The sequence below is a fragment of the Ovis aries genome, chromosome 3 (assembly GCF_016772045.2).
Source record: "Ovis aries strain OAR_USU_Benz2616 breed Rambouillet chromosome 3, ARS-UI_Ramb_v3.0, whole genome shotgun sequence".
Lineage (NCBI taxonomy): Eukaryota > Metazoa > Chordata > Mammalia > Artiodactyla > Bovidae > Ovis > Ovis aries.
This window is the reverse complement of record NC_056056.1, coordinates 162,417,714-162,443,938: the sequence shown is the minus strand read 5'-3', so window position 1 is coordinate 162,443,938 and position 26,225 is coordinate 162,417,714. Positions and strand designations below refer to the sequence as shown.

Sequence of the window (26,225 nt, the reverse complement as noted above, 5' to 3'; positions counted from 1 at the left end):
ATTCTCCAGGCAGGAATACTGGAGTGGGTTTCCATGCCCTTCTCCAGGGGCTTTTCCCAGCCTAGGGACTGAACCCAGATCTCTTGCATTGCAGGCAAATTCTTTACCATCTGAGCCACCAGAGAGGCCCATAGAGAAAACCTGGAACCATCTCAAATGTCCATCAACTAGGAGATGGTTAAGTAGACTGTGAAAATGTTCACATTATGTAACAGTTTCTAAATTATTATATATGTATATAGGGCTTCCCTGGTGGCTCAGACAGTAAAGATTCTGGCTGCAGTGCAGGAGACCCAGGTTCAGTCCCTGGGTTGGGAACATCCCTGGAAGAGGGCATGGAAACCCACTCCAGTATTCTTGCCTGGAGAATCCCATGGACAGAGGAGCCTGGTGGGTTACCGTCCACAGGGTTGAAAAGAGTTAGCATTCAACACAGTAAATGTGTGTGTGTATGTATGTGTGTGTGTGTATATATATATATATATATATATATATAACCGTGGAAAGACCTCCAGGACCATCTGTGGAATGACTTCTAGAAAATCCTGTCTGCTTCATATTGAGTCTAGGTCTATTCCCCAAAGCCCCCACCCTCTGCTCAGACCTCCTCCCAGGAATTGGCCCTTCAGAGAGTCACAGGCAGAAGATAGTTGCCACTTCCCCTTCTCCAGGGTTCTAGAAGCCAGGCTTCTTCTTGACCTCCTGGGGCAGGGGGCCTGGGTGAGGAGAGTGGGGGTTCTGGGAAGCTCTGTTGAATTCAGGGCACACCAGAGGTGTTCACAGAGGTGTCAAGGTTGGGGTGGGCCATCCAGGATTCCTAGCATGTATCATGAGCTCACCCCCCCCACCCCAGGTGAGTCTAACCTCCTGCGACCTCTCTTCTTCAGCCCTGACCAGTTTCGAGGTGGTGATTCAGTATGGCCTGGCCACACCCGAGGGCCTGGCTGTAGACTGGATTGCAGGCAACATCTACTGGGTGGAGAGTAACCTGGACCAGATTGAGGTGGCCAAGCTAGATGGGACCCTCCGAACCACATTGCTGGCCGGCGACATTGAGCACCCCAGGGCGATTGCACTGGATCCCCGGGATGGGTGAGGGCCCTGCCCAGACGTGTTTTGGCCCTGTGACTCCCTTGAAGGGGCCAGGCACACCCATCTCCCCAGTACTCCTTGCCTCCTCCACCCTTCACCAAGGATCCTCCCGCAACCCCTCCCCCAGGCCTCGACCTTGGCCCTCCTGATCCCCTCCCCACTCCCCCAGGATCTTGTTTTGGACGGACTGGGACGCCAGCCTGCCCCGCATCGAGGCAGCCTCCATGAGTGGGGCCGGGCGCCGCACCATCCACCGGGAGACAGGCTCCGGGGGCTGGCCCAACGGCCTCACTGTGGACTACCTGGAGAAGCGTATTCTGTGGATCGACGCCAGGTCAGCACCTGCACCTCCTGGGAGCCCTGTCCTCCCGGCCCCCTGGGGACAGGGCAGGGCTGAGGGTCCCAGGACCCAGTAGCCTCGAGCATGGTGAGAAGGCCAGGACGGAAGTGGAGCTGGAGCCGGACAAGGGCCCAGGAAGAGCACTGAGCAGGGGCAGAGGCTGGGCTGGGAAAGAGGTGCAGATGGAGGAGGGCAGAGGCAGGGCTGCCCCCAACACCATGCTTGCTCATACATCTGTAAGCTCTGCTTGAGGGGGCGGGACTTTTTTTAGTTGATGTCCCTGAAGGGGGCATCTTTTTCTAAACTTCACCCCAGCCCTGTGTGCTGGGGAGAGTGAAGGGGCAGGGGAACTGGGGTCAGAGCTGGGGTCCCAGCCCTTGAGTCATGTGTTTCTTGCTCCACGCGGTGCCGAGGGCCAGGGCTGGGAAGGTGGGAACTCCGGGCCACGTGCCCCGAGGTCTCAGGTTCCCACTGGCTCCTCACTCTGCCCCGAACCATGCTCTCAGGTCAGACGCGATTTACTCTGCCCGTTACGACGGCTCCGGTCACATGGAGGTGCTTCGGGGACACGAGTTCCTGTCGCACCCGTTTGCAGTGACGCTGTATGGAGGCGAGGTGTACTGGACGGACTGGCGGACAAACACACTGGCCAAGGCCAACAAGTGGACGGGCCACAATGTCACCGTGGTCCAGAGAACCAACACACAGCCCTTTGACCTGCAGGTGTACCACCCCTCCCGGCAGCCCATGGGTAAGGGGCCGGACAGGACAGCAACCTCCACAGAAGCCTCGCAGACAGGAGGGGTCTGTGCTGGGGCGGTGGCAGCGACACGGGGACAGGAAGTGGGTGTGGGCCAGGGGAGCAGGGCCGGCAGGGTCACTGGATGGTCTTGTTTCCCCTCCCCGCCAGCTCCCAACCCCTGTGAGGCCAACGGGGGCCGGGGCCCCTGCTCCCACCTGTGTCTCATTGATTACAACCGGACAGTTTCCTGTGCCTGCCCGCACCTCATGAAGCTCCACAAGGACAACACCACCTGCTACGGTAGGGCCCCCGAGCCAGGGGGACACCCGAGGCTGATGGGGGAGGGTCGGGCTATCCCAGCTGCGGATTCTGAGCAAAGGTAGGCGATCTCAGCTCGGGGGGGGGCCTGACGGGAGAGGCTCCGGAGACAGCTGCTGTCAGAAAAGACTGGCGTCCCGAGCGGAAGGTTGTTCCCGGTGGGGTCTCTCTGATTGCCAAGGGCCAGCAGCAGATAGAAGGAACCGCGATAGTCTGGGTGGGTGGAAGGCGTGGAGGCAGGAGGCTGCCCTCAGTGACCTGCCCTGTGCCTGCAGAGTTTAAGAAGTTCCTGCTGTACGCACGTCAGATGGAGATCCGGGGTGTGGATCTGGACGCCCCCTACTACAACTACATCATCTCCTTCACGGTGCCCGACATCGACAACGTCACGGTGCTGGACTACGACGCCCGCGAGCAGCGCGTTTACTGGTCCGATGTGCGGACCCAGGCCATCAAGCGGGCCTTCATCAACGGCACCGGCGTGGAGACAGTCGTCTCTGCAGGTTCTGTCCGGCCCCCACCCCATGGCTCCCTGGGTCCTGCTGTCCCTTCTCCGAATCCTTTCCCCTGGAGTGTTTCCATCCCTGGGTCATGATTCCTGTTCCCCCAGAAACCAGCCGGTGCCCTCCCCTCGAGCCCCCTGACCTGTGTCCTGCAAACACCCAACCACAGCTCCCCACTGTGTCCCCAGACTTGCCAAACGCCCACGGGCTGGCTGTCGACTGGGTGTCCCGAAACCTGTTCTGGACGAGCTATGACACCAACAAGAAGCAGATCAACGTGGCCCGGCTGGACGGCTCCTTCAAGAATGCGGTAGTGCAGGGCCTGGAGCAGCCCCACGGGCTGGTCGTCCACCCTCTGCGTGGGTATGTCCTGCGGGGCCCCAGGTTGAAGGGCGTGGGGTGTGGGGCGGGGGAAGAAGAGGACTCTGACTGTCCCCGGTTCCTGGCGCCCCTAGGAAGCTCTACTGGACAGACGGTGACAACATCAGCATGGCCAACATGGACGGCAGCAACCGCACCCTGCTCTTCAGTGGCCAGAGGGGCCCTGTGGGTACGGGCCCGTCCTGCTACTCTGCGGCCCCTCCTCCCCTAATTCCTCCAGCCAGAGATGCCCTCAGGGTTCCCCCCAACCATTGCCCCTCTGCTCTCAGGGATTCCTCCCTGTCACTCCTCCGTCTCCCTGAGCTCCCAGCTTAGTGCTTATTCTCAGTACCCTCCCCCTAAACCTCACACATACTCTGCCCATCGCCAGAGGTGAGAAGGACCCCAGCCACTCAGGCTCCTGGCCCCCAGCCCTGGTGGGTGCTGGGCTCTCTGGCCGTGACACCCCTCTTCTTCTAGGCCTGGCGATCGACTTCCCTGAGAGCAAACTCTACTGGATCAGCTCCAAGAACCACACCATCAACCGCTGCAACCTGGATGGGAGCGAGCTAGAGGTCATCGACACCATGCGGAACCAGCTGGGCAAGGCCACCGCCCTGGCCATCATGGGTGAGGGCCACTGGCCTGGGAGCCAGGGGCTGGAGCAGAGCAGGCAGGGCCAGGGAGACAGGGCTGGCCTGGGGTGGGGCCTTCCTCGGGGGTCTCATCCCCTCCTGCCTCCCCAGGGGACAAGCTGTGGTGGGCAGATCAGGTGTCGGAGAAGATGGGCACGTGCAACAAGGCTGACGGCTCGGGGTCCGTGGTCTTGCGGAACAGCACCACCCTGGTGATGCACATGAAGGTCTACGATGAGAGCATCCAGCTGGGTGAGGCAGGGCGAGGGCAGGGCCAGTGGGCTGGGGTCAGAGGCCAGGGCTGCGCCAGGAGGAGCCCTGAGCAAGCGAGGGGAATGAAAACGGGTCAGGTTCTGCTCACCACCCATGGGGCCCCTCTTTCACAAGGGCCAGGGGCCCTGCAGGACTGGAGACCCTCTGGGCAGGGGTGGTAACCCCCACAAGGTCTGGGGTCAGGGGTGACCGTCCTGTCCCAAGGCATGCTCAGGCCTGACGCCGAGGTCCTGAAGAGAGCCAGTAACCCTTTCTCTGTGCCTCCCACTCGCCCCCAGACCACGAGGGCACCAATCCCTGCAGCGTCAACAACGGCGACTGCTCGCAGCTCTGCCTGCCCACGTCCGAGACGACCCGCTCCTGCATGTGCACGGCCGGCTACAGCCTCCGGAGTGGTCAGCAGGCCTGCGAGGGTCAGTGCCCCTGCCTCTGCTCCCCTCCCCTTGACCCCGGTCCCCAACCCGGCTTGTCTTTGTCTACAGCCCACCTTCCTCTTCTCAGCTTGGGCACAGGACAAGTCCATTGTGTATTAAGTGCCTTCTGGGTTAGATGCTTAGTCAGCGTCCACTGTGCTGGTTGCTATGGGGGAGGCAGGGGACAGAAGTCCCTGTCCCTGTGCTCAGCAGGCTTAACCAAAGGTGGGGGAGGGGAGACATGAAGTGGCTCTGACTTCAGTAGAACTCTGGAGAAATAGATGTCGGAGGGGACACCAGGGTCACTTCATGCAAGAAGTATGCTGGGCACAGAGGATTTGAGTGTGTGGTTTGAAGGAGAAGGGACAACATGCCAGGCAAGGGGTCCAGAGCAGTAGGAGGGTGGGTGCAAGGCCCTGAGGTGCCAGCCCGAGTGGCGGGCAGGGTGTGGGGTTCATGGGTGAGGCTGTGGGGCAGGCGGGGTTCTGCAGGTTCTCAGCCAGGAGCACCTGGAAAGTGGTGTTTGGGGCAGATTAACCTGGCGGCAGAGAGCCGGCTGAGTGGGGGAGGGAGAGACCAAGGCAGTTAGACCAGTCAGGAGGCTGTTCGCCTGGGCTGGGGCTCAGCAGCGGGGTTGAAGAGAAGGGATGAAACTCGGAGCTGTTTCACAAGAACTTGCTGACTGATTTACAAGCCCGCCCCAGGACAGCATTTCCCAAAGTGCACTCCTAGGAACCTCCCTCTTTGATGTGGTCGATGTTACAGAAAGAAACACTGGGTTGAACTAAGTTTAAGTGGATTTTTTTTTTTTTTTTTTGCTGCAGAACTTCTCAGAGCCTTCCATATGCTCATCTGCTCTGAGAATTTTCTGTGGGGAGACTCTTAAGTGTTTGGAGTCTCCCCACTCTCGACCATGAATCCTTTTTTTCAAGGATTCTGAGCAACCAGGGCCCATTAGGGGGATTCAGTTGAGGATGTGCTTTGCAAGGGGATAAAGGCAGGGGGAAATTCTAGGGTGCATGGATAGTGGCACCTTGTAAGAAATGGGGAACTGGGAAGGAGGCTGGCTCAGGAGCCGGGTGCTAGAGACCCAAGGATGTGATACAGACCAGACAGACGAGGACAAAGAGGAAACTAGGGTGAAAATCTAGACTGGGGAGTCAGTCACTCAGTCCTGTTGACTCATCTGAACCTCTCCAGATCCTCCCTAACGCCTTTAGGGTTGTTGAAGGGTTGTGTGACCCGGAGAGCGAGGCAGAGCTGGTTGTGTGAAGTGAAAGCCTGGTCTCTGCTGCCCTCTAGTGGGCACTAAGGGGTCTCACAGGTGGTTCCCTGGAGCTGGCCAGGTGACTTGACTGGACCTGTCCCCACCCAGGCCCCAAGCTAGGGTGTGTGGTGAGAGGGGAGATGTGATGGGTGGGAGGAGGTATCAAAAGGGTTTGTGGGTGACAGAGCCAAGCTTAAGGGGTGTCAGCGAGGCTCATGCCCAGTGTGCTTGTGTTTCAGGTGTGGGCTCCTTTCTCCTGTACTCTGTACATGAGGGGATCCGGGGAATCCCGCTGGATCCCAACGACAAGTCAGACGCCCTGGTCCCAGTGTCGGGGACCTCCCTGGCTGTCGGCATTGACTTCCATGCTGGTGAGCCACGGTGGCAGGAGGGGGCGGGACATGGCCTTCCCTTCGTGGTGAAGTGTTCTGGGGGACCAGGGAGAGGTTGCCTGACCACAGCTGCCCTACCCTGCTGTGCCGTCCCAAGCCACTGGTCTCCCCAGCTCTCAGTCATCCCCTTGTGATTTTGACCCCTCTACCTTGTCCCCTGCCTCGGTGAGCATCCCCATGTTGGCTCCTCTGCCCCCAGAGAATGACACCATTTACTGGGTGGACATGGGCCTGAGCACCATCAGCCGGGCTAAGCGGGACCAGACGTGGCGTGAGGATGTGGTGACCAACGGCATTGGCCGCGTGGAGGGCATTGCAGTGGACTGGATCGCCGGTGAGCTCTAGGGGGGCTGAGGGACTGCAGGTGAGGCAGAGGACTGGGGCAGTGGGGTCTCAGGAGGAGGGGGTTTGAGGAGAAGGGGTAGGCAGGAACAGATGGGGAGAAGTGGGGGTCTCAGAAGGCTGGAGGGGACGAGGTACACGAGTCCCCACATGCCCCCCTGAGCCCCTTGCCTTCCTCCCTCCTCAGGCAACATCTACTGGACGGACCAGGGTTTTGATGTCATCGAAGTTGCCCGGCTCAATGGCTCTTTCCGCTACGTGGTCATCTCCCAGGGTCTGGACAAGCCCCGGGCGATCACAGTCCACCCGGAGAAGGGGTGAGGAGCAGGGTGGGCTGACCAGTCCCCACTCCTGGTTCTGGTCTGGTCCAGGCCCTCTGGCCACAGGCCTGTTCTCCTCCATGCTCTGGGGACTGACCCCCTCTTCCACCTTCACCCCAGGTACTTGTTCTGGACTGAGTGGGGCCAGTACCCACGGATTGAGCGGTCTCGGCTGGATGGCAGTGAGCGAGTGGTGCTGGTTAACGTTAGCATCAGCTGGCCCAACGGCATCTCCGTGGACTATCAGGTTTGGATGCAGGCTCAGCCCTATGGCCAAAGAGGCGGAACTCGCGCTCTGCGGGGAGGGGCAGCTCCCCACTGAATCTCATGTGACATGCCCATTGGTGGGAAAAAATGGACCAAGGAGTCATGGGGTCCTCTGGCCCAGGCCCCATGCAGAGTAGGGTTCCACCACCTGGGAGATGGTCAGGGAGGTCACTCAGAAGTGGGCGCTAGAGGGAGGCCAGCAGAGCCGCAGGTCAGAAAGCGGGAGGATGTAGAGCAAGGAGGGAGGAGACAGTGAGGCGGGAATGAGTGCCCCGTGCCGCCTGGGACGTGGAGCTGGCAGTGAGGTGGGCGACTCTGGCCTGCAGGATGGGAAGCTATACTGGTGCGACGCCCGGACAGACAAAATTGAGCGAATCGACCTGGAGACGGGCGAGGACCGCGAGGTAGTGCTGTCCAGCAACAACATGGACATGTTCTCAGTGTCCGTGTTTGAGGAGTTCATCTACTGGAGTGACAGGTGGGCCTCTGTCCTGGCCTTCCCCTGGGCCATCGTCCCCTCCCGCTGAGCCCAAGCTGACAACCTGCTCATGGCCCCTTGCTTCCCCGCAGGACTCATGCCAACGGCTCCATCAAGCGCGGGAGCAAGGACAACGCCACTGACTCAGTGCCCCTGCGAACAGGCATCGGTGTCCAGCTCAAAGACATCAAAGTCTTCAACCGGGACCGGCAGAAAGGCAAGGCTGGGGCTCTGGGCTGGGCAAGAGAGGGCCTGGGGAAGAAGTTAGACCGCAGGGCAACTTCCAGGAGAGCACGATGAGAGAGACCCAGGGGTGGTGAGGAGAGGCTAAAGGGCTTGAGTGCCAGGGCCTGGAGGGTTGTCTGAAGTGGGGACGTGGAGGCAGAGCAGGGCACCAACCAGAGTTTCCACCTCAGCTGAGAGGACGGGGCAGCCAGCTGGCCCTGCCCACCGTGACCTCTGCCTTCCCCGTGGCTGCCCCCGCCAGGAACCAATGTGTGTGCGGTGGACAACGGCGGGTGCCAGCAGCTGTGCCTGTACCGAGGCAACGGGCAGCGGGCCTGCGCCTGCGCCCACGGGATGCTGGCTGAGGACGGGGCGTCGTGTCGCGAGTACGCGGGCTACCTGCTCTACTCAGAGCGCACCATCCTCAAGAGCGTGCACCTGTCTGACGAGCGCAACCTTAACGCGCCGGTGCAGCCCTTCGAGGACCCCGAGCACATGAAGAACGTCATCGCCCTGGCCTTCGACTACCGAGCGGGCACCTCCCCGGGCACCCCCAACCGCATCTTCTTCAGCGACATCCACTTTGGGAACATCCAGCAGATCAATGACGACGGCTCGGGCAGGACCACCATTGTGGAGAGTGAGCCCAGACTTCGTTTCTTCCCAGGAATTCGGGGGTGGGGAGGGTCGGCCCAGACTCAGGGCAGGGATGCCGTGGACGCTGGCTAACCCAGCCCTGCCCCGGATCTGAATTCCACTTGCCTTGGCGTCCCTGACAAACAGCCAGTGAATCCCACTGCGTGTTACTGAAAGTCTCTCTCGTTGGAGTCAGAGTTGGTCCCCTCCGGTCCTCGTTCTGCCCTCAAGGTAGACAGAATAAGCGAAAGCTTGCCTCTGTGTATCTGGTTACTCATAGAACAGGCTGCAGAGACCGGGTGGGTCAACCCCAGACACAGGAGTTCAGTCACTTGGGCAAGTTTTCTGTGCTCTCACAGCCTCAGATTGCTCATCTGGCAAAGAACAGGATGATCTGAGACATCAGGTGGGAGGCTCTAGAGCTGCATTCCGGGACAGCCTGCATGCTCCTGGGGAAGTTCTGTTCTGTTCCGCTAGTCTTCTCTGCTCTGGGCTCGATGCCCCAGGTCCTTTGCCTCATTCACTTGTTCATACATCTGTCATTCCTGTCTGTAAAGACCTGCCAAGCGCGTTACTAGGTGCTAGGTATACCGTGGTGATAAACACAGAGCTGTCCTTTCAACCTCCTTGCCGTTTTCTGCCTCCCAGAGCCCCGTCCCCACATCTGTCTGAAAATGTAGTGTCCGAAGCGGAACTCGATACTCTGTAATCGTAGCTTATCTGGAGAGCCTGGCAGGGCTGTCACCTTCTCCGGGCTATTGTTCGGGCTACAATAGTTCTATTAACGCAGCCTTCTGGCAACCACATCACCAGACATCTTGAAGCCGCTGAAACCCCTGAGTCTGTCTCTCTTAAGCTAAGTTCTGCCGCGTCTCTCTTATCACGCTCTCCGTTCTTTAACCTGAGCTTCAGGTGTCTACCAGTCAATCCAGTTCAGGGTCTAGAAGTTGGAGGCTCCCCAGTACAGCCCACGTGGGAGCTGATTTACTGAAATCCAGTTTGCATCCAACTTGGCAGAACTCTGGCTCCAGGAGGTGTACCGTAGCATAAAGCCAAATCTAGCCAGTGGTGGAGAGACACCGGAAGAAGGGTTAGGGGATGGACCACAAATCGTTTGGGTGCAGGAGGGCCTGGGGGCGCTGAGGGCCGCCCCACACACACACTCCCCAGCTCCCGCACTTCCTGTGTGCAGGCAATTGGGTGCCCCTGTGCTCTGCTCTCTGGCCCTGTCCTGATCCATTGCTGCTCCTATCTCCCCGCAGACGTGGGCTCTGTGGAAGGCCTGGCCTATCACCGGGGCTGGGACACACTCTACTGGACAAGCTACACCACATCCACCATCACCCGCCACACAGTGGACCAGACCCGCCCAGGGGCCTTTGAGCGTGAGACGGTCATCACCATGTCTGGAGACGATCACCCCAGGGCCTTTGTGCTGGACGAGTGCCAGAAGTGAGTGGGAGCCCAGGGTGTGGGGACGGGTGGGCACAGGGGGGCAGAAACTGCCCCCAGACAGATTGGGGCAGGGAATGCAGAAGAGGGAAGGTCTGGCTCTAACCTGAGCTTAGCCACTTTCTTGCTGTGAGACCTGGAACCAGCCACGAGACCTCTCTGAGCTTCTGTTTCCTCATCTGTAATATAAAGACAGTACCATCTCAGATGCCTCATCAAGGAGAGAGTGAGAGGCCTCTGGCGGGCTCTCTGGATTCATTCATCACAGGGCCATGCTCAAGGCACACAGCAGGTCCTCTGTATTTCTTGGTCTCCAAGTTTCAAGCAAAGTTTGTTCACCAAACATCTGTTGTGTGGAAGCCTTGAGCTGGGCCTGCTCCAGCCACCTAACTGGGGAGAGAACTCACTGGTGGGAAACGGATGACAGCACAGGGCTGGGTGTGATGACGGAGAGGCATCACAGGGGCGGTGGGTTGGCACAGGGCCTGCAAGTGGAAAAGAGCCAGAGAAGGGCGGCCTGGGTAGGGCAGAGCTTTGAGCAAGCGTGGGAGGAGGGAGGGCTCCAGGCAGGGGAAGAGCCTGAGCCCAGCCCAGTTGAGTCTCTGTGGGTTGGGGGGCATGCAAGGGGGCAGAGGGCGTAGGCCTGAGGAAGCACAGGAGGCTGAGCTAAGGTTGCAGATGGAGAATTTGGGAGGAAGCCCCCTGGGTGGTGCACACCCGCAGCCTCCATCCACTCGACCCTCTTACAGGGGCAGCCCCACCCCCACCATCACCTTGGCACTCTTGGCCCACATATGAGCAAACCATTTTGCCCCTGAATTCTGCAGCTCTTGGAATGTTTTCCTAAAGTTTTACTAGGAAACTAAGGGACAAACAAAACCCCAAAGCAGCTACTTAGAAACAGTGAGTGCACTGAACCTAGATTCCTTACCCTGATGTAACTCACGCCCGGCCCTAGCCTGGCCCCTGCCTGGCCTGCTGATCAGCTCGAGGGGCCTGCCTCCCATCTTCGATGCAGAGCCCACCAAGTTTCTTTGCTGTGAGCCCAGGGGATGAAGCCCTCCATTCAACAAGTGGCTTTTTTGTTTGTTTTAATTTTTATTTGGCTCCGCCAGGTCTTAGTTGCAGCACACAGGATCTTTGATTTTTGTTGCAACACTCAGGATCTTTCTTTCTTTAGTTGCAGCATATGGGATCTAGTTCCCTGACCAGGGATTGAACCCAGGCCTCCTGCCTGGGGAACACAGAGTCTTAGCCACTGGACTGTCAGGGAAGTCCCAGCAAATGGTTTCTGAGAACCAGTGATGTGCTGAGGATCTGGCAGGGAGCAAAGCTGGGTCAGCCGCACACGCCGCTGGCGTATTTGATGTCTGTCCTAATGAGGCCGCAGGGAGCTCGACAACTGGGTGACGAGGACCTGAGCCAGGCTGGAAATCAGGGAATGTGTCCTCAAGAGGGCAGTGCGTGAGCCGGGTCTGCAAGATAGCAGGGTGAGCTGAAGCTAGGCAGAACACAGGATAAAGGGCTGAACTGTGTGGGAGAGGCCCTCCCTTGGCCAAAAAGAGCGAGTGCGTTGGAGGAGCGTGAGGGAGCCAGCGTGGACCCAGATGGAGGGGGTGGGGCCTCTCCCGGTCTGGTGACCGGAGTCCTGGGAGCACGGCTCGATCTGCCACGTGCAGCAGTTTGTCGTGACAAGAGGGAAGTACTTCCCAGCATGCAGTGAGCCAGACTGTACTTGAGGGTGTAGGCGTCCCTGGTGGGAAGGAAGATGACTCTAACAGCTGCCCTGGGACACCCGTTTTCTCTGGGGGAGGCCAGCGGGAGACACCTCCATCCACTCCCATCCTGATTCCAAGAACCAGAACCCCGCCCCTTCCCCTGAAAGGAGAGGAGGCCTTTCAAACCAGAGCCTGATGGGCTCAGGAGCAGTCAGCTTCCCTAACGAAAAGCCTTTTACCTGAGCATAGTGGCAGGGTGGAGACACTTGGGGTGGGGGGATTGTTACAAAGAGTGAGACCTGGAGAGGTTTAAGGAGACAAGTCTGGCTGCCGAGGACAGCTCTGCAGCCAGAACAGACCAGGGGTGAGGGACACAGGCCTGGGGTGGAGGGAGCAGAGAGCAGGTCCTGTGAGGGAACTGAAGGGGTCTAGCTTTGGTGGTGTTCAGTGGCTCAGTCATGTCCGACTTTTTGTGACCCGCCCCACCCCCCGCCCCCCATGGACTGCAGCACACCAGGCTTCCCTGTCCTTCACAATCTCCTGGAGTTTGTTCAAGCTCATGTCCACTGAGTCGGTGATGCCATCCAACCATCTCATCCTCTGTGGCCCCCCCTTCTCCTCCTGCCTTCAATCTTTCCCAGCATCAGGGTCTTTTCCAATGAGTCAGCTCTTTGCATCAGGTGACCAAAGTATTGGAGTTTCAGCTTCAACATCAGTCCTGCCAATGAATATTCAAGACTGATTTCCTTTAGGATTAACTGGTTTGATTTCCTTGCAATTCAAGTGGCTTTGATGTAGCTCCTGCTAAGTTGCTTCAGTCATGTCCGACTTTTTGCGACCCCGTGGACTGTAGCTTGAGGAGAGATAGGCTCCCCTGTCCATGGGATTCTCCAGGCAAGAATACTGGAGTGGGTTGCCATGCCCTCCTCCAGGGAATCTTCCTGACCCAGGGATTGAACCTGGGTCTCTTGTATCTGCTGCGTTGGCAGGCAGGTTCTTTACCACTCGCGCCTCCTGGGAAGCCCTGGTGTAGCTCGGTGCTTCTCAAACTCCAGGGTGGGTGAGGGTGGCCTGGGGAGCACTGGAAGGTCTGGTTCCTCAGTCTCCCTCCTTCCTAACTGCGTGTGAATCTGGAACAAAGATCTAGGAATCCCCATCCACTGTAGGCGGTCAGAGGACCACAGTGTCATACCCAGTGTAGGGCCTGACCAGGACTGAGGTCTTCCACACCCATCTCTAGGACCTTACCACCACCTCCACCACCCAAGAGAAGCACAGCATGGCTGGCCATTCCCATCACCTCCTATACTGAGGGAAACCGAGGCTCAGAGGGGCCAAGAGAAAAAGAAAAAAGGAGAGGCCAAGAGGCATGTTCAAGGTCAGAGGTAGTAAGTGGCAGAGCTAGGACTCAGATCCCAAATGTATACAGGCCTTAAATTATGGAGAAGGTGGTTCTCAGGAACTTGGTGGTAAAACCCATGTGTCCCCAGGACCTGGGACACACTGGACACCCACGGGTCTTCAGGATGCCAGGAGAAGAGAAAAACGAAGAAAAAAAAATACTAGAAAATCTTCCTATAGCACACACGACTGTCGTTTAATCCTCAAATCACTCCACGGAGCAGATAGTATCGATAGTGCTAGTCATTCCTGTTTTATGGGGCGGAAAAATGAGTCACAGAGGGGTTAAGGAGCCTGCTGAGGTCCCTAGCAGCCAGGATCAGAGGGGTTAAGGAGCCTGCTGAGGTCCCTAGCAGCCAGGATCAGAGGGGTTAAGGAGCCTGCTGAGGTCCCTAGCAGCCAGGATCAGAATCCCAGAGCCTGCTGTCTCAGTAAAAGCAAGTGTAGACACAGAAGCACTTGTACACGTGTGCACACACATACTAATGCTGTCTGTGTAGCCATCCTTCCCGGGCACCGGGGCTATGCTGGCTTTGGTGTCCTGAGGCTGCCTGGGGCCTAGTCCGCGTGCTGGCGGACCTCTGGGTCTGGCTTGTCTGCACGCCCTGGCCTGGGGTCACTGCGGCTGGCTCCTTGGCTTTGGGTCCTGATCTCCGTGGCCTCTCTCCCCGCAGCCTGATGTTCTGGACCAACTGGAACGAGCAGCACCCCAGCATCATGCGGGCAGCCCTGTCAGGGGCCAATGTCCTGACTCTCATTGAGAAGGACATCCGCACCCCCAACGGCCTGGCCATCGACCACCGGGCTGAGAAGCTCTACTTCTCCGACGCCACCCTGGACAAGATTGAGCGGTGCGAGTATGACGGCTCCCGTCGCTACGTGAGTCTCCAGGGCAGGCGGGATGGGCAGCAGGAGGGGGCTGGTGCCGGGAGACTGCTGGGCAGCCAAGGAGGACACTGCCCAGGTGCAGAGCAGGAGAAAGGGAGGCCGCCCGGTGGAGCGGGAAGAGCCAGGAGGACAGTGAGGCGTCCTGACCTCGCCACTTAGCATCCTCCACCTTCCCGGTTTGGCTTCCTCGGCAGCTGAATGAGGGAGGTGTTCGCAGTCCTCTGCAGACCCTCCCCTTGTGTGACTATGTCTAGGGAGCCAGGCCGCTGCTCCCCAGAGCAGCTGCAGGGGGTGGAGGCAGGGGCAAGAGCCATACCTCTGACAATGCTGAGGGTGTCTCTGCAGGTCATCCTGAAGTCAGAGCCGGTCCACCCCTTCGGGTTGGCCGTGTACGGGGAACACATCTTCTGGACTGACTGGGTGCGGCGGGCCGTGCAACGGGCCAACAAGTATGTGGGCAGTGACATGAAGCTGCTGCGCGTGGACATCCCCCAGCAGCCCATGGGCATCATCGCCGTGGCCAATGACACCAACAGCTGTGAGTGGGGCCGCTGCCACCAGCCTTGCCCACCTGCCCACTGTGCCAGCATGCATACACATACACACACGTACACAACTAGACCCATCCACATCTCTGGACACACCCAGCACATGGTGTAGTCATTCCTCCCACACAGAACCACACAGACCCGCTGGAACCTGACCCTGCACCCATCCCAGGCACTGCCTGCTCCACCATCTGCATGCGTGGGCACAGACGCACAGACGTGGTCCCACACTGGCTTGACACCGAGGGTCCCCACACAGATCTGCAGTTTTCTCAGCCTCTCACACACTCTTCACACATGCCCTGGGGCCCCCGCCACATACATGACCTCAGGGCTCCTTAGATTTCAGTCTCCCCAGTGTACAGCTCAGAATGCCAGTCACCCCACCTAAGAGCACACACATCCTCAAGCTCAGGCCTACCCCGAATGCTCCTACCCGGCCTTCCCATAGCAGCCCCCAGGCCAGCTGTGAGCCACTGTGTCACAGGCGGTGCCAGGAAGCTCAGCAGAGCTGGTTGGGGGTGGGGGTGCTCCGTGTACGCACAGGGGAGGACACCCTTGGCCCACTCTCCTCCACCCCTGCCTCAGGCGAGCTCTCTCCCTGCCGCATCAACAACGGGGGCTGCCAGGACCTGTGTCTGCTCACGCACCAAGGCCACGTCAACTGCTCCTGCCGTGGGGGCCGTATCCTCCAGGACGACTTCACCTGCCAGGGTGAGAGAGGGACCAGGGCACTGCGTGGGGGTCCTGGGCACAGATGGGAACCATCTCACCCCAGACACTCCAACAGCCCAGCCCACACCAACAACCCAGCCCCCCGAAGCCTCAGTTCCTGGCGGGGAGAGGGGGTACAGACGCTCAAGCCCCAGCTCAGGAAGCTCCTCGCCTCTCTCCCCAGCGGTGAATTCCTCTTGCCGTGCACAAGACGAGTTCGAGTGTGCCAACGGCGAGTGTATCAATTTTGGCCTGACGTGCGACGGCGTCTCCCACTGCAAGGACAAGTCTGACGAGAAGCCATCCTACTGCAGTAAGGGCCCCCACCCGTACCCCCAGGCCGCCACTGTCTGAGTCACCAGCCTCAGTCCCCACTGGGCGGGGCGTTGGAGTGAGAGGAGCAAAGCCCCCGCCCTCCCTGCATCCCCGAGAGAAAGTGGGGAGCTTGTGAAGGGGAGAGCCACCGTGAGACCCATGCCAGGCCGGAAGCAGGGTCTCGTCAGAGGCAGCCCCAGCCGCTGCTCACTGCGGCCTGCTCCCACCTGCAGACACCCGCCGCTGCAAGAAGACCTTCCGCCAGTGCAACAACGGGCGCTGTGTGTCCAACATGCTGTGGTGCAACGGGGCGGACGACTGCGGGGACGGCTCCGATGAGATTCCCTGCAACAGTGAGTGGGGCCCAGGCCGGGCCTCAGACCCTCCCCACCCCTAGCAGCCCCGCCCCAGACCCACCCTCGCTGAGCTTTGGTCCCCAGGTCCCAAGGATTCTGGTTCAGGGTACGGTATGGTGGCCCCGGGCAGGCACTCTGGGCCGGGAGGTCTGGCCTGGGCTGGCATGGCCCCCACGGGGAGGCCCCGGCTGATGGCACCGGGCGGGCACTGTTGTAGAGACGGCCTGTGGTGTGGGTGAGTTCCGCTGCCGGGACGGCACCTGCATTGGGAACTCCAGCCGCTGCAACCAGTTTGTGGACTGCGAGGACGCCTCGGACGAGATGAACTGCAGTGAGCGACGCCCCCTCCCTGCCCTCTGGCCCCAGCTCCTTTCTGCCTTCCCTCTGGGCTCCCAGGGCAGCTGCAGTCCCCTCCCAGCCCACCCCAGCCCTGGGCTCCCCTGGGACTCGAGGAGGGGCAGGGAGTGGAATGCATGGACAGGCCACATCCACCAAAAGACATGGCTCAACTTTCTAAAACACATGAAGGCGCCGTGCGGGCCAGCAGCTCTGCGGGGAGGGTGTTGTGGGGGGAACCGGTGCCACCCCTCCTCCCGCCCCTGCCAGGCGCCACTGACTGCAGCAGCTACTTCCGCCTGGGAGTGAAAGGCGTGCGCTTCCAGCCCTGCGAGCGGACCTCCCTCTGCTACGCACCCAGCTGGGTGTGCGACGGCGCCAACGACTGCGGGGACTACAGCGACGAGCGCGACTGCCCAGGTCCGGCCGGTGGGCAGGTGTGCGGTGGGCGGCGGACCCCTGAGGTGGCCGTGCCCTCACGCCTGCCTCGCCCCCAGGTGTGAAGCGCCCCAGGTGCCCCCTGAACTACTTCGCCTGCCCCAGCGGCCGCTGCATCCCCATGAGCTGGACGTGTGACAAGGAGGATGACTGTGAACACGGCGAGGACGAGACCCACTGCAGTGAGTGACCACAGGCCCACTCCCGAGCCGGCATCCAGAGGACCCACGGGGGGCGGGGCTTCACCGTCCCGCTGAGATTCTGTGCGGACCCCGCCCTCTTGACGCCTTCACAGGAAATGCCCTCCTTTGAGAGGTGCACCCGGGACCTCCCACCCAGACCCTCAGGCTCTGAGAGGGGACCGTCTCTCCATTCCTGCTGAGTCCCCCTAGCGGGTGCCATGACTGTCTCCCCCATCCATCCTGTGGCACCTATCTGCAGCCCCTCATCCCTTCCCGATCTAACTGTGACCTCTATCCGACTGCCCCAGACAAGTTCTGCTCCGAGGCCCAGTTTGAGTGCCAGAACCATCGCTGCATCTCCAAGCAGTGGCTGTGCGACGGCAGCGATGACTGTGGGGACGGCTCGGATGAGGCAGCTCACTGTGGTGAGGCGGGGGCAGGGGGCTGCGGTCAGCTTGGGGAGGTGGCCTTGGAAGGGACAGACCCCTCCCCCACAACAAACCCCACCGAGTGGCAGCAGAGCAGCAGAGATGTCTCTCCAGCTGCCCGGCCCGGCTCTGCCTGCTCCTGCATCTCTCAGTGTCTCCCTGTTCCCTCCACAGAAGGCAAAACATGCGGCCCCAACTCCTTCTCCTGCCCTGGGACCCACGTGTGCGTCCCTGAGCGCTGGCTCTGTGACGGGGACAAGGACTGTGCTGACGGCGCTGACGAGAGTGTTGCGGCAGGCTGCTGTGAGTGGCGGGGCCCCAAGGAGTGGGGCGGACGGTGCGTGGCCACAGGCCCGCTGTGCAGAAGGGGAAACCGAGGTCACGGGGAGGAAGGGGTCACTCAGGCAGCAGTGGCAGAGCTCTATCCTCAGTCCAGGTGCCAGACGTCCTGTCCAGTGCTCTGCCCGCCCTGCTGCTCACACCACGGGAAGGTCGGGGGGTGACACTCAGCAGCAGATCGGTGGGCACTGAGGGGCTGTGTCTGCCTCTGTCCACAGTGTACAACAGCACCTGTGATGACCGCGAGTTCATGTGTCAGAACCGCCAGTGCATCCCCAAGCACTTCATGTGCGACCACGACCGTGACTGCGCTGACGGCTCCGATGAGTCCCCCGAGTGTGGTGAGCCCGGGGCCGTGGCGGGAGGGGGCCCTGCTCTCAGTGCACAGGCCGCCAGCCTCACCTGCCCCCTCCTACCGCAGAGTACCCAACCTGCGGCCCCAACGAGTTCCGCTGCGCCAATGGGCGCTGCCTGAGCTCCCGACAGTGGGAGTGCGACGGCGAAAACGACTGCCATGACCAGAGCGATGAAGCCCCTAAGAACCCACACTGCACCAGCCCAGGTGGGCCCCCCCGTGGCTCCCCCACTGCCCTCGGCCCCCGGCCCCAGCCCCCAGGCGGCCCGGGACCCAGCTGACTCGCCCCCTCCACCTCACCCCCCAGAGCACAAGTGCAACGCCTCCTCGCAGTTCCTGTGCAGCAGCGGGCGGTGCGTGGCTGAGGCACTGCTTTGCAACGGCCAGGACGACTGCGGCGACAGCTCAGACGAGCGGGGCTGCCACGTCAACGAGTGTCTCAGCCACAAGCTCAGTGGCTGCAGCCAGGACTGCGAGGACCTCAAGATCGGCTTCAAGGTATGCTGAGTGGGTGCCTCTGTACCCCAGGCCTGGCTGGGATTCCTTTCTCTGCCCCTCATTCATATGTTCATCAACAAAGGCAATTTCAGCCCCTGTCCTGCCAGGCAGCATTCTAGGCTCTGGGGATAGTGTTGAGCACAGCAGAAGTCTCTCCTAGTCGGGTTCTGGTCAGTGCTGGCAGATGAGGTCGGGGGGTGAGAGGAGGGGCGTGTGGATGTCAAGCAGGCCCCAGATGCGCAGGTCCACGGTTCAGGGGAGAGGCCAGACGGGAGAGTCTGGGAGCTGTCACCATAGAGACAGCGTGTAAGTCAGGCGTCTGGAGAAGACCCTCATGGGGGCGAGTGCAGATGGAAAGAGGGCGGTCTGAGGCCTGAGCCCTGTGCATAGCCACACTGAGGGTGGTGAGGTGAGTGGGGAGGGGAGCAGCAGGGGAGCCTGAGCAGGGCCAGCTGCCAGGGCAGGAGGACAGCCAAGGGAAGAAAGTGTTGGAGGAAGAGGTACTCAGCTGTCAAATGATGCCCACGGATCACATAAGACAAGCCCTGAGCATTGAGCTGGGGATGCAGAGACGTGGCCGTCACTGGGGACTCACACCGGTGGCCGGGTAGGAGCGAGAGCTGGATGGCTGGCGTGGGCTAGCTCAGTGCCTCCTCTTACGGGCAGGCCTCCATGCTGCCTGCTTCCTCAACTTCCTTGTGCCAGCCAGCCACCCAGGGTGAAGGGAGCCGGAGGGGCCCCTCAGTCTCAGGGTGAGAGGTCTGCAGTCCCTGGGGCAGCCCAGCCCCCTGCCCATGCCCACCCCAGGCCCCCTGTGCCCACAGTGCCGCTGCCGCCCTGGCTTCCGCCTGAAGGATGATGGCCGGACATGCGCCGACGTGGATGAGTGCAGCACCACATTCCCCTGCAGCCAGCGCTGCATCAACACCCACGGCAGCTACAAGTGCCTGTGCGTGGAGGGCTACGCGCCCCGCGGCGGCGACCCCCACAGCTGCAAGGCCGTGACCGGTGAGATGGGGGTTTGGGGGTGTGCAGCTGGCCCAGGCCACTGGGGGTAGTGGCGGGAGGACTGGGTGCCAGAATGCACTCTGGCCAGCAGCTGAGCCGGCATCCTCTGTCTCCAGACGAGGAGCCGTTTCTGATCTTCGCCAACCGGTACTACCTGCGCAAGCTCAACCTGGACGGCTCCAACTACACGCTGCTCAAGCAGGTGCCAGACCCGCCCTCCTCATCCCGCCATCCAGCCCCATGCTCTCCATGCTCAGACCCATCCTCCCTGCCCACCTGAGCAGCCTTCCATGTGCTGACTCTCTGGTCACCCCTCTGCTCACCCCCCAAATGCAGGGCCTCAACAACGCCGTTGCCTTGGACTTTGACTACCGAGAGCAGATGATCTACTGGACGGACGTGACGACCCAGGGCAGCATGATCCGCAGGATGCACCTGAATGGGAGTGACGTGCAGGTGAGGCTGGGGCCGGGAGCCGGCCGCTGTCCCTGCCCAGAGGACCCTCTCTGTTTCAAGGCCGTCTCTGTTCCTCCTCACTGAGCCACTGCACGACTCCGCTCATCTCGCTTCTCTCCCCTCTGAGCCCAGCGAGCGGCGGGGTCTAAGAGACTCCTCTCTCTCCCTTCCCCTAATTAGCAGTGAGTTCTCCTTAGTCTGACCTCCCTTACACCTGTGCTCCCAGGCTCTGTGGGGTTGGGGTGTGGTCTCTGTCATCTAAAGACCCATCTCCTGGAGCCCAGGCTGACACCATGTCCAGGGCTGGGCCTTTTCCATCCACTGTCCTCCCAGAGAGGCTGAGAGTCCTGGCCCATGTCACCCAGGGCCCTTCCTCCCCTGCCCGCAGGTGCTGCACCGGACGGGCCTCAGCAACCCCGATGGGCTGGCTGTGGATTGGGTCGGTGGCAACCTATACTGGTGTGACAAAGGCCGGGACACCATCGAAGTGTCCAAGCTCAACGGGGCCTATCGCACAGTGTTGGTCAGCTCCGGCCTCCGTGAGCCCCGGGCACTGGTGGTGGACGTGCAGAATGGGTATGTAGACAAGGAGGGTCAGGGAGGTCTGAGAGCAGCTGGTATAGTTGGGCACCCAGGTCCAGCCTCCCTGCAGGCTCCTGGTGGGACCAGTCACGGGATCTCTCCTGCCTCCCTGCCCACCGGCCCGCCAGGTACCTCTACTGGACAGACTGGGGAGACCACTCACTGATTGGACGCATTGGCATGGACGGGTCCAGCCGCAGTGTCATTGTGGACACCAAGATCACGTGGCCCAATGGCCTGACGCTGGACTACGTCACTGAGCGCATCTACTGGGCCGATGCCCGTGAGGATTACATTGAGTTTGCCAGCCTGGACGGCTCCAACCGTCACGTCGGTCAGTGTGCCAGTGAAGCTGCCCCAGCATAGCCAACCTGCTGGGGACGGGGTTCTGAAACTTCAGGGGATCAGACCTCTGGGGCAAGAGTAGGCTTAAAAGCCAGAGAGCATGGCCTGAGGACACCACCCACCAAGGGTCTGGGGGTTCAGAGCACCACAGGGTACGTCCCCAGAATCCACCTAGGCACGAGGCCACCACTAGCTCCCTGAGGACAGCGAGAGACAGGCGCCTTCCCAGGTGCAGTTCCAGATGATGGGCCCTGCAGCAGGTGCAGGGGACTGGGGCTGGGATACGCAGCATGCCCCCACTTCCCGACAGGGAACAATGGAGAATACAGGGGCAGGACCCTGCCATCAGACGGGCCTGGAGTTGAGTTTCAGCTCTGCCATTCACTTGCTATGTGACCAGGGGCTGCAGCAGGGCTATGCCCACCTCACAGGGTTGCTGTGGGGTTGAGGGCCCAGTAGGGAAGGGACCTCATGCTGCCCAGTGCTGACCAGCGGCCTGGGCCTGACCCCCACGCCCTGTGGTTCCCCACAGTGCTAAGCCAGGACATCCCGCACATCTTCGCGCTGACCCTGTTTGAAGACTATGTCTACTGGACCGACTGGGAGACAAAATCCATCAACCGAGCCCATAAGACCACAGGCGCCAACAAGACACTCCTGATCAGTACACTGCACCGGCCCATGGACCTACACGTCTTCCACGCCCTGCGCCAGCCTGACGGTAAGCGGCTGGGGCCTGAGAGCTGGCCAGCGGCCAGCCAGGAATGAGGGGCCCTGGGGTGAGATGGGGCCCCACTGTCTCAGCAGGGGTTGCTACCCCAGTCCTTCCCCAGCACTGACTGAGCAGTGCCTGTAGACACCCAGTGATCTGGGGGGCGGTAGATAGGCTATGGTCTGGTTCTCAGGAGTTATAGCCCAGCTGGGTCCAGCCCTGTATCTTGTAGCAGCGAGGCCCCAAGGCCATCCAGCAGAGCAAGTCTTAGGGGGAAACCCCCAAGGCCAGGCCCTGAAGGCAGACAAGCCGGAGCTGAGGGAGGCCTAGCCTGACCCTGAAACCTCAAGAGAGTCCTTTCCTATCTCTGGCTTCAGCTCCCTTCCGAAAGAGCAGGGTTTGGACCTACCCTACCTCTGCCCAGGACGGATGGGCTGGGCAGCCTTTGAGAGACCAGAAAAAGTGTTCCCAGTGAGCACTGCCCTCACCCCACCAGAGGCTGGCAGCCGGGGGAGCAGTGGCCCATAACCTGGGTCCGTTTGCCACCCTTTAACCCCGTTTCCCCCGGCAGTGCCCAACCACCCTTGCAAGGTCAACAACGGCGGCTGCAGCAACCTCTGCCTGCTGTCCCCTGGAGGTGGGCACAAGTGTGCCTGTCCTACCAACTTCTACCTGGGCGGCGATGGGCGCAACTGTGTGTCCAACTGCACGGCCAGCCAGGTGAGGCTCGTCCCCAGACCCCACTCACCAGTACCCCACTCCTCCTCGGACCCCACCGCCTGCTCGAATGTCCTCACGCATCTGGTTTTCCCACGCTAACACCCCCACATTTCTTGCCTACCTCTTGTCTCCCCACAGCAATACTTTTATACCCGTCACCTTACACAGACACCCCCACACCCTAACCCTGACCCCCTCCTCGCCAGTACCCCCAGCCCCAAGCTCCACACAGATACCCCCCCGGCTGGCCTCCCTGCAGTCCCCAAATCCCAGCCTTCCATCCAGCTCACCCTCCCCCCAAGATACCTGACCCTGCTGCTTCTAGGAGACACACCAGCCCCTCAAAAGAAAATCTCCTGAGTTCCCCAGACCCCCACCAACCCCTCTCGCCCCAACCTGCCCTCCAGTTTGTGTGCAAGAACGACAAGTGCATCCCCTTCTGGTGGAAGTGTGACACGGAGGACGACTGCGGGGACCACTCGGACGAGCCCCCGGACTGTCGTGAGTGCCCGGGCGGGGTGGCGAGGGCGTCCTACACCAGGGCTCCCTGACTCCCGAGGCCCCAGGGGTCTGCGCCCACCCCACCCCCAGCGTCCTGATGCTGAGCATCCCTTCCTGGCAGCCGAGTTCAAGTGCCGCCCAGGACAGTTCCAGTGCTCAACGGGCATCTGCACGAACCCCGCCTTCATCTGTGACGGGGACAACGACTGCCAGGACAACAGTGATGAGGCCAACTGCGGTAAAGGGCCCTCCCTAGGATCTGGGCTTGGGCGTCTGAGCCCCCAGGCCAAGGGAGCTCGGCCTCGCTGCCTCTCCCTGCGGGAGAGGGGTCCCCACGCTGCCTGAGGCCTCCACCCACCATCAGTTACCCTCCCCTCCTCCCACCCCCACAGACATCCACGTCTGCTTGCCCAGTCAGTTCAAGTGCACCAACACCAACCGCTGTATCCCCGGCATCTTCCGCTGCAATGGACAGGACAACTGCGGAGATGGCGAGGATGAAAGGGATTGCCGTGAGTGCCCCGGGCGCTGGCAGGGGCGGGGGTGTTGGAGAACCAGCATGGAAACACGGTTCACCTTGAAGTCCAGCCCCCGCTTCTTCTAGGGACCGTGCCGTTCTCAAGTTATGCTATTAGATGAGCAACATGAATTATATGGGGTGTGACTCGGTTTGCTCATAAAATCATCGTGCACATCATAGAGATGTGCAGATCCCAAAGACAAAATCACCAAGATTAGAAATAAACTGTCTCTTCCTGCAAGAAATTGCTGGCAGGACCAGGACAAGGCCAGGGCTTGGGAGAGAGAGAAGCTGTGGGGAGAGGCGAAGCGGGCCGGCCCTCACTCTCTCCCCAACCCCACAGCCGAGGTGACCTGTGCCCCCAACCAGTTCCAATGTTCCATCACCAAGCGCTGCATCCCCCGGGTCTGGGTGTGCGACCGGGACAACGACTGTGTAGACGGCAGTGACGAGCCTGCCAACTGCAGTGAGTCTCCCAGAGCCCACCCTCCCTCCACAGGGCCTGCAGCTCCCGCCACCCCCGCGCGTGGCCCCCTCGGCGGCCACTCCCACCCAGCCCTCACCCTCACAGCACCTTCCTGAAAGGAGCCTTCCTCCTCACCCCGGCCACCCCCTTGCAGCCCAGATGACCTGCGGGGTGGACGAGTTCCGCTGCAAGGACTCGGGCCGCTGCATCCCGGCACGCTGGAAGTGTGACGGAGAGGACGACTGCGGGGACGGCTCGGACGAGCCCAAAGAGGAGTGTGGTGAGCTTCCCCGAGCCTGCTCGGGAGAGGCGCCTGCTGGGGAGGGCAGGGGCTGCCCGCTGCCTGAGTCCCCTCACAGCCTGTGCCCACCGTCTCCTAACTCCCCACCCCCACTGGCAATGGACATGAGCTTGGGCAAACCCGGGAGATGGGGAAGGACAGGGAAGCCTGGCGTGCTGCAGTCAATGGGGTCGCGGAGTCAGACACAACTCGGTGACTGAACAACTCCCACTGGCGCCTCATCAGCACACATATGCCCACCATCTGGGCTCTGTGGCTCCCCTCCCTAAAGCAGCTCCCCCAGCTCGTGTCCCCTCTGCCCCAGAAGCTCCCATTGCCCCCACATCTCAGAACACGGCCTAGGCTGCCACTGCTGACCTATGTCAAGCTGGAACGCCCACTGGCCGTCCTGACTGCACCTCCCGAGACCCTGAGGTCTGCCCCCTACGCTGTCCCTGACTGGCCCCCCAATCTTGCCCCTTCTAGATGAGCGCACCTGTGAGCCCTACCAGTTCCGCTGCAAGAACAACCGCTGCGTGCCAGGCCGCTGGCAATGCGATTACGATAACGACTGCGGGGACAACTCCGACGAGGAGAGCTGCAGTATGTCCCCGCCCCACCCCCGCCCCCCGGCCCACAGGTGCCCTTCCCCGGGAGACCTCTGGCACCCCCTGCTCAGCACCTTCCCCCACCCATCGCCGCCGGGCTGCACTAGGGCAGGTGGCCGCCTCCCGGAGCTGAGGGTCCGGCCCCTCCTGCCTCAGCCCCGCCCCCACTTCATGTTGTGTATTTGAGTTTGTGCCATTTCACCTCATCTCGTGTTTCTCTCCATTTTCACACTGTCCTCTCGGGGTTGCAGAGGTAGGTGTTTCTGACGTGCCCGTGCCCTGACACATCCCTGCCACTGCCCCAGAGCCCACCTGTCCCCGTGCTGTGCCAGCCCGTCATCCTTTACTGGCCTCTCCCTGAACCCTGGTGCTTGTCTTGGTGGTCTTGTCCCTCCCCATCCCTCCCCACACACAGTCTGTTCTGAGGGCAGGGCCAGGGACCCCATGCCCTCTCTCGTGTATCTGTCCCAGAGCGCTAAGTGTGAGTGTGCTCTGGGCCCGGCTGGTCCCAGGAGGGCAGCCAGTTGGCTTGCCCAGGATGGGTTGGGCATCTTGGTCATCATGCCAATCCACTGTGACTTTCAGGGGTGCAGGGACAAGGGACACTGCTCTGCAAGGGCTGGAGATGCTCTTGAGGCTGAGTCCCTATGCCCACCCTCCTGGGGCCTGTCTCTCCCTGTCCCTCCCCAGCCCCCCGGCCCTGCTCTGAGAGTGAGTTCTCCTGTGCCAATGGCCGCTGCATCGCTGGGCGCTGGAAATGCGATGGGGATCATGACTGTGCGGATGGCTCAGACGAGGTGGGCAGGGAGACCAGATGGAGGGAGGGTCGGACTTAGAAGAGTCAGGTCTGATCAGGACACCTGCTCCCGTGCCCACAGAAAGACTGCACTCCCCGCTGTGACATGGACCAGTTCCAGTGCAAGAGTGGCCATTGCATCCCGCTGCGCTGGCGCTGTGATGCAGATGCAGACTGCATGGATGGCAGTGACGAGGAGGCCTGTGGCACTGGCGGTGAGCCCTCCCACCCCACAGTAACACTTAATCAAGGAGCCAGTTGAAATCCAGCAGAAACCTGAGGGCCGTATCCATCCAGGCCCCACCCCAACACGGCTTAGTCGGCTGTCCTGAGAAGCCGAGTCCCTGCTCATTTGTCCTTTCCTGGAGCGGTGAGGCAGCACCTGCTGCTGGCCTGGGCTCGACAGTCCAGAGGGGGACATGGAGAGCCTGAGTGACGGAAGGTTGGAGCTTGGAGCAGTGAGGGCATCCTGGCTCTGGGCTGGTGGGCTGAGGCCAGAGACTGAAACCCAAGTCCCCTGACTCCCAGGCGAGGGGTCCTCCTCTGTACCTGCCACTTCATGACAGTGGGCCCTGGGCCCTGCCCCAACACCAGAAACAGGGCTCTCTGGACACTTCCCCAAAATGACCTCTTCTCCCCAAAATACCAGAGGAGGCAGTT

The 26,225-nt window shown here is 60.9% G+C and overlaps 1 protein-coding gene across 2 annotated transcripts in view; it reads left to right on the top strand.

Moving 5' to 3' along the window:
- LRP1 (LDL receptor related protein 1) overlaps window positions 1-26,225 on the top strand; it is a 79,886-nt gene that overhangs the window by 45,885 nt on the left and 7,776 nt on the right. For both annotated transcript variants that reach the window (XM_027967567.3, XM_027967566.3), the window contains exons 25-70: window positions 888-1,092; window positions 1,262-1,426; window positions 1,939-2,183; window positions 2,343-2,474; window positions 2,768-2,995; window positions 3,184-3,358; window positions 3,451-3,545; window positions 3,836-3,985; window positions 4,102-4,242; window positions 4,542-4,676; window positions 6,183-6,314; window positions 6,535-6,669; window positions 6,865-6,994; window positions 7,118-7,244; window positions 7,591-7,742; window positions 7,835-7,959; window positions 8,230-8,607; window positions 9,866-10,055; window positions 13,849-14,053; window positions 14,408-14,600; window positions 15,199-15,324; window positions 15,509-15,637; window positions 15,873-15,992; window positions 16,213-16,326; window positions 16,602-16,751; window positions 16,829-16,951; window positions 17,260-17,376; window positions 17,554-17,682; window positions 17,937-18,059; window positions 18,140-18,280; window positions 18,381-18,571; window positions 19,396-19,579; window positions 19,696-19,781; window positions 19,916-20,035; window positions 20,424-20,611; window positions 20,746-20,951; window positions 21,495-21,683; window positions 22,246-22,394; window positions 22,802-22,895; window positions 23,017-23,133; window positions 23,288-23,407; window positions 23,759-23,881; window positions 24,036-24,161; window positions 24,648-24,764; window positions 25,460-25,566; window positions 25,648-25,780. In XM_027967567.3, the coding sequence (XP_027823368.2) occupies window positions 888-1,092; window positions 1,262-1,426; window positions 1,939-2,183; window positions 2,343-2,474; window positions 2,768-2,995; window positions 3,184-3,358; window positions 3,451-3,545; window positions 3,836-3,985; window positions 4,102-4,242; window positions 4,542-4,676; window positions 6,183-6,314; window positions 6,535-6,669; window positions 6,865-6,994; window positions 7,118-7,244; window positions 7,591-7,742; window positions 7,835-7,959; window positions 8,230-8,607; window positions 9,866-10,055; window positions 13,849-14,053; window positions 14,408-14,600; window positions 15,199-15,324; window positions 15,509-15,637; window positions 15,873-15,992; window positions 16,213-16,326; window positions 16,602-16,751; window positions 16,829-16,951; window positions 17,260-17,376; window positions 17,554-17,682; window positions 17,937-18,059; window positions 18,140-18,280; window positions 18,381-18,571; window positions 19,396-19,579; window positions 19,696-19,781; window positions 19,916-20,035; window positions 20,424-20,611; window positions 20,746-20,951; window positions 21,495-21,683; window positions 22,246-22,394; window positions 22,802-22,895; window positions 23,017-23,133; window positions 23,288-23,407; window positions 23,759-23,881; window positions 24,036-24,161; window positions 24,648-24,764; window positions 25,460-25,566; window positions 25,648-25,780 (6,960 nt within the window). The remainder of the gene's footprint in view (window positions 1-887; window positions 1,093-1,261; window positions 1,427-1,938; window positions 2,184-2,342; window positions 2,475-2,767; window positions 2,996-3,183; window positions 3,359-3,450; window positions 3,546-3,835; window positions 3,986-4,101; window positions 4,243-4,541; window positions 4,677-6,182; window positions 6,315-6,534; window positions 6,670-6,864; window positions 6,995-7,117; window positions 7,245-7,590; window positions 7,743-7,834; window positions 7,960-8,229; window positions 8,608-9,865; window positions 10,056-13,848; window positions 14,054-14,407; window positions 14,601-15,198; window positions 15,325-15,508; window positions 15,638-15,872; window positions 15,993-16,212; window positions 16,327-16,601; window positions 16,752-16,828; window positions 16,952-17,259; window positions 17,377-17,553; window positions 17,683-17,936; window positions 18,060-18,139; window positions 18,281-18,380; window positions 18,572-19,395; window positions 19,580-19,695; window positions 19,782-19,915; window positions 20,036-20,423; window positions 20,612-20,745; window positions 20,952-21,494; window positions 21,684-22,245; window positions 22,395-22,801; window positions 22,896-23,016; window positions 23,134-23,287; window positions 23,408-23,758; window positions 23,882-24,035; window positions 24,162-24,647; window positions 24,765-25,459; window positions 25,567-25,647; window positions 25,781-26,225) is intronic.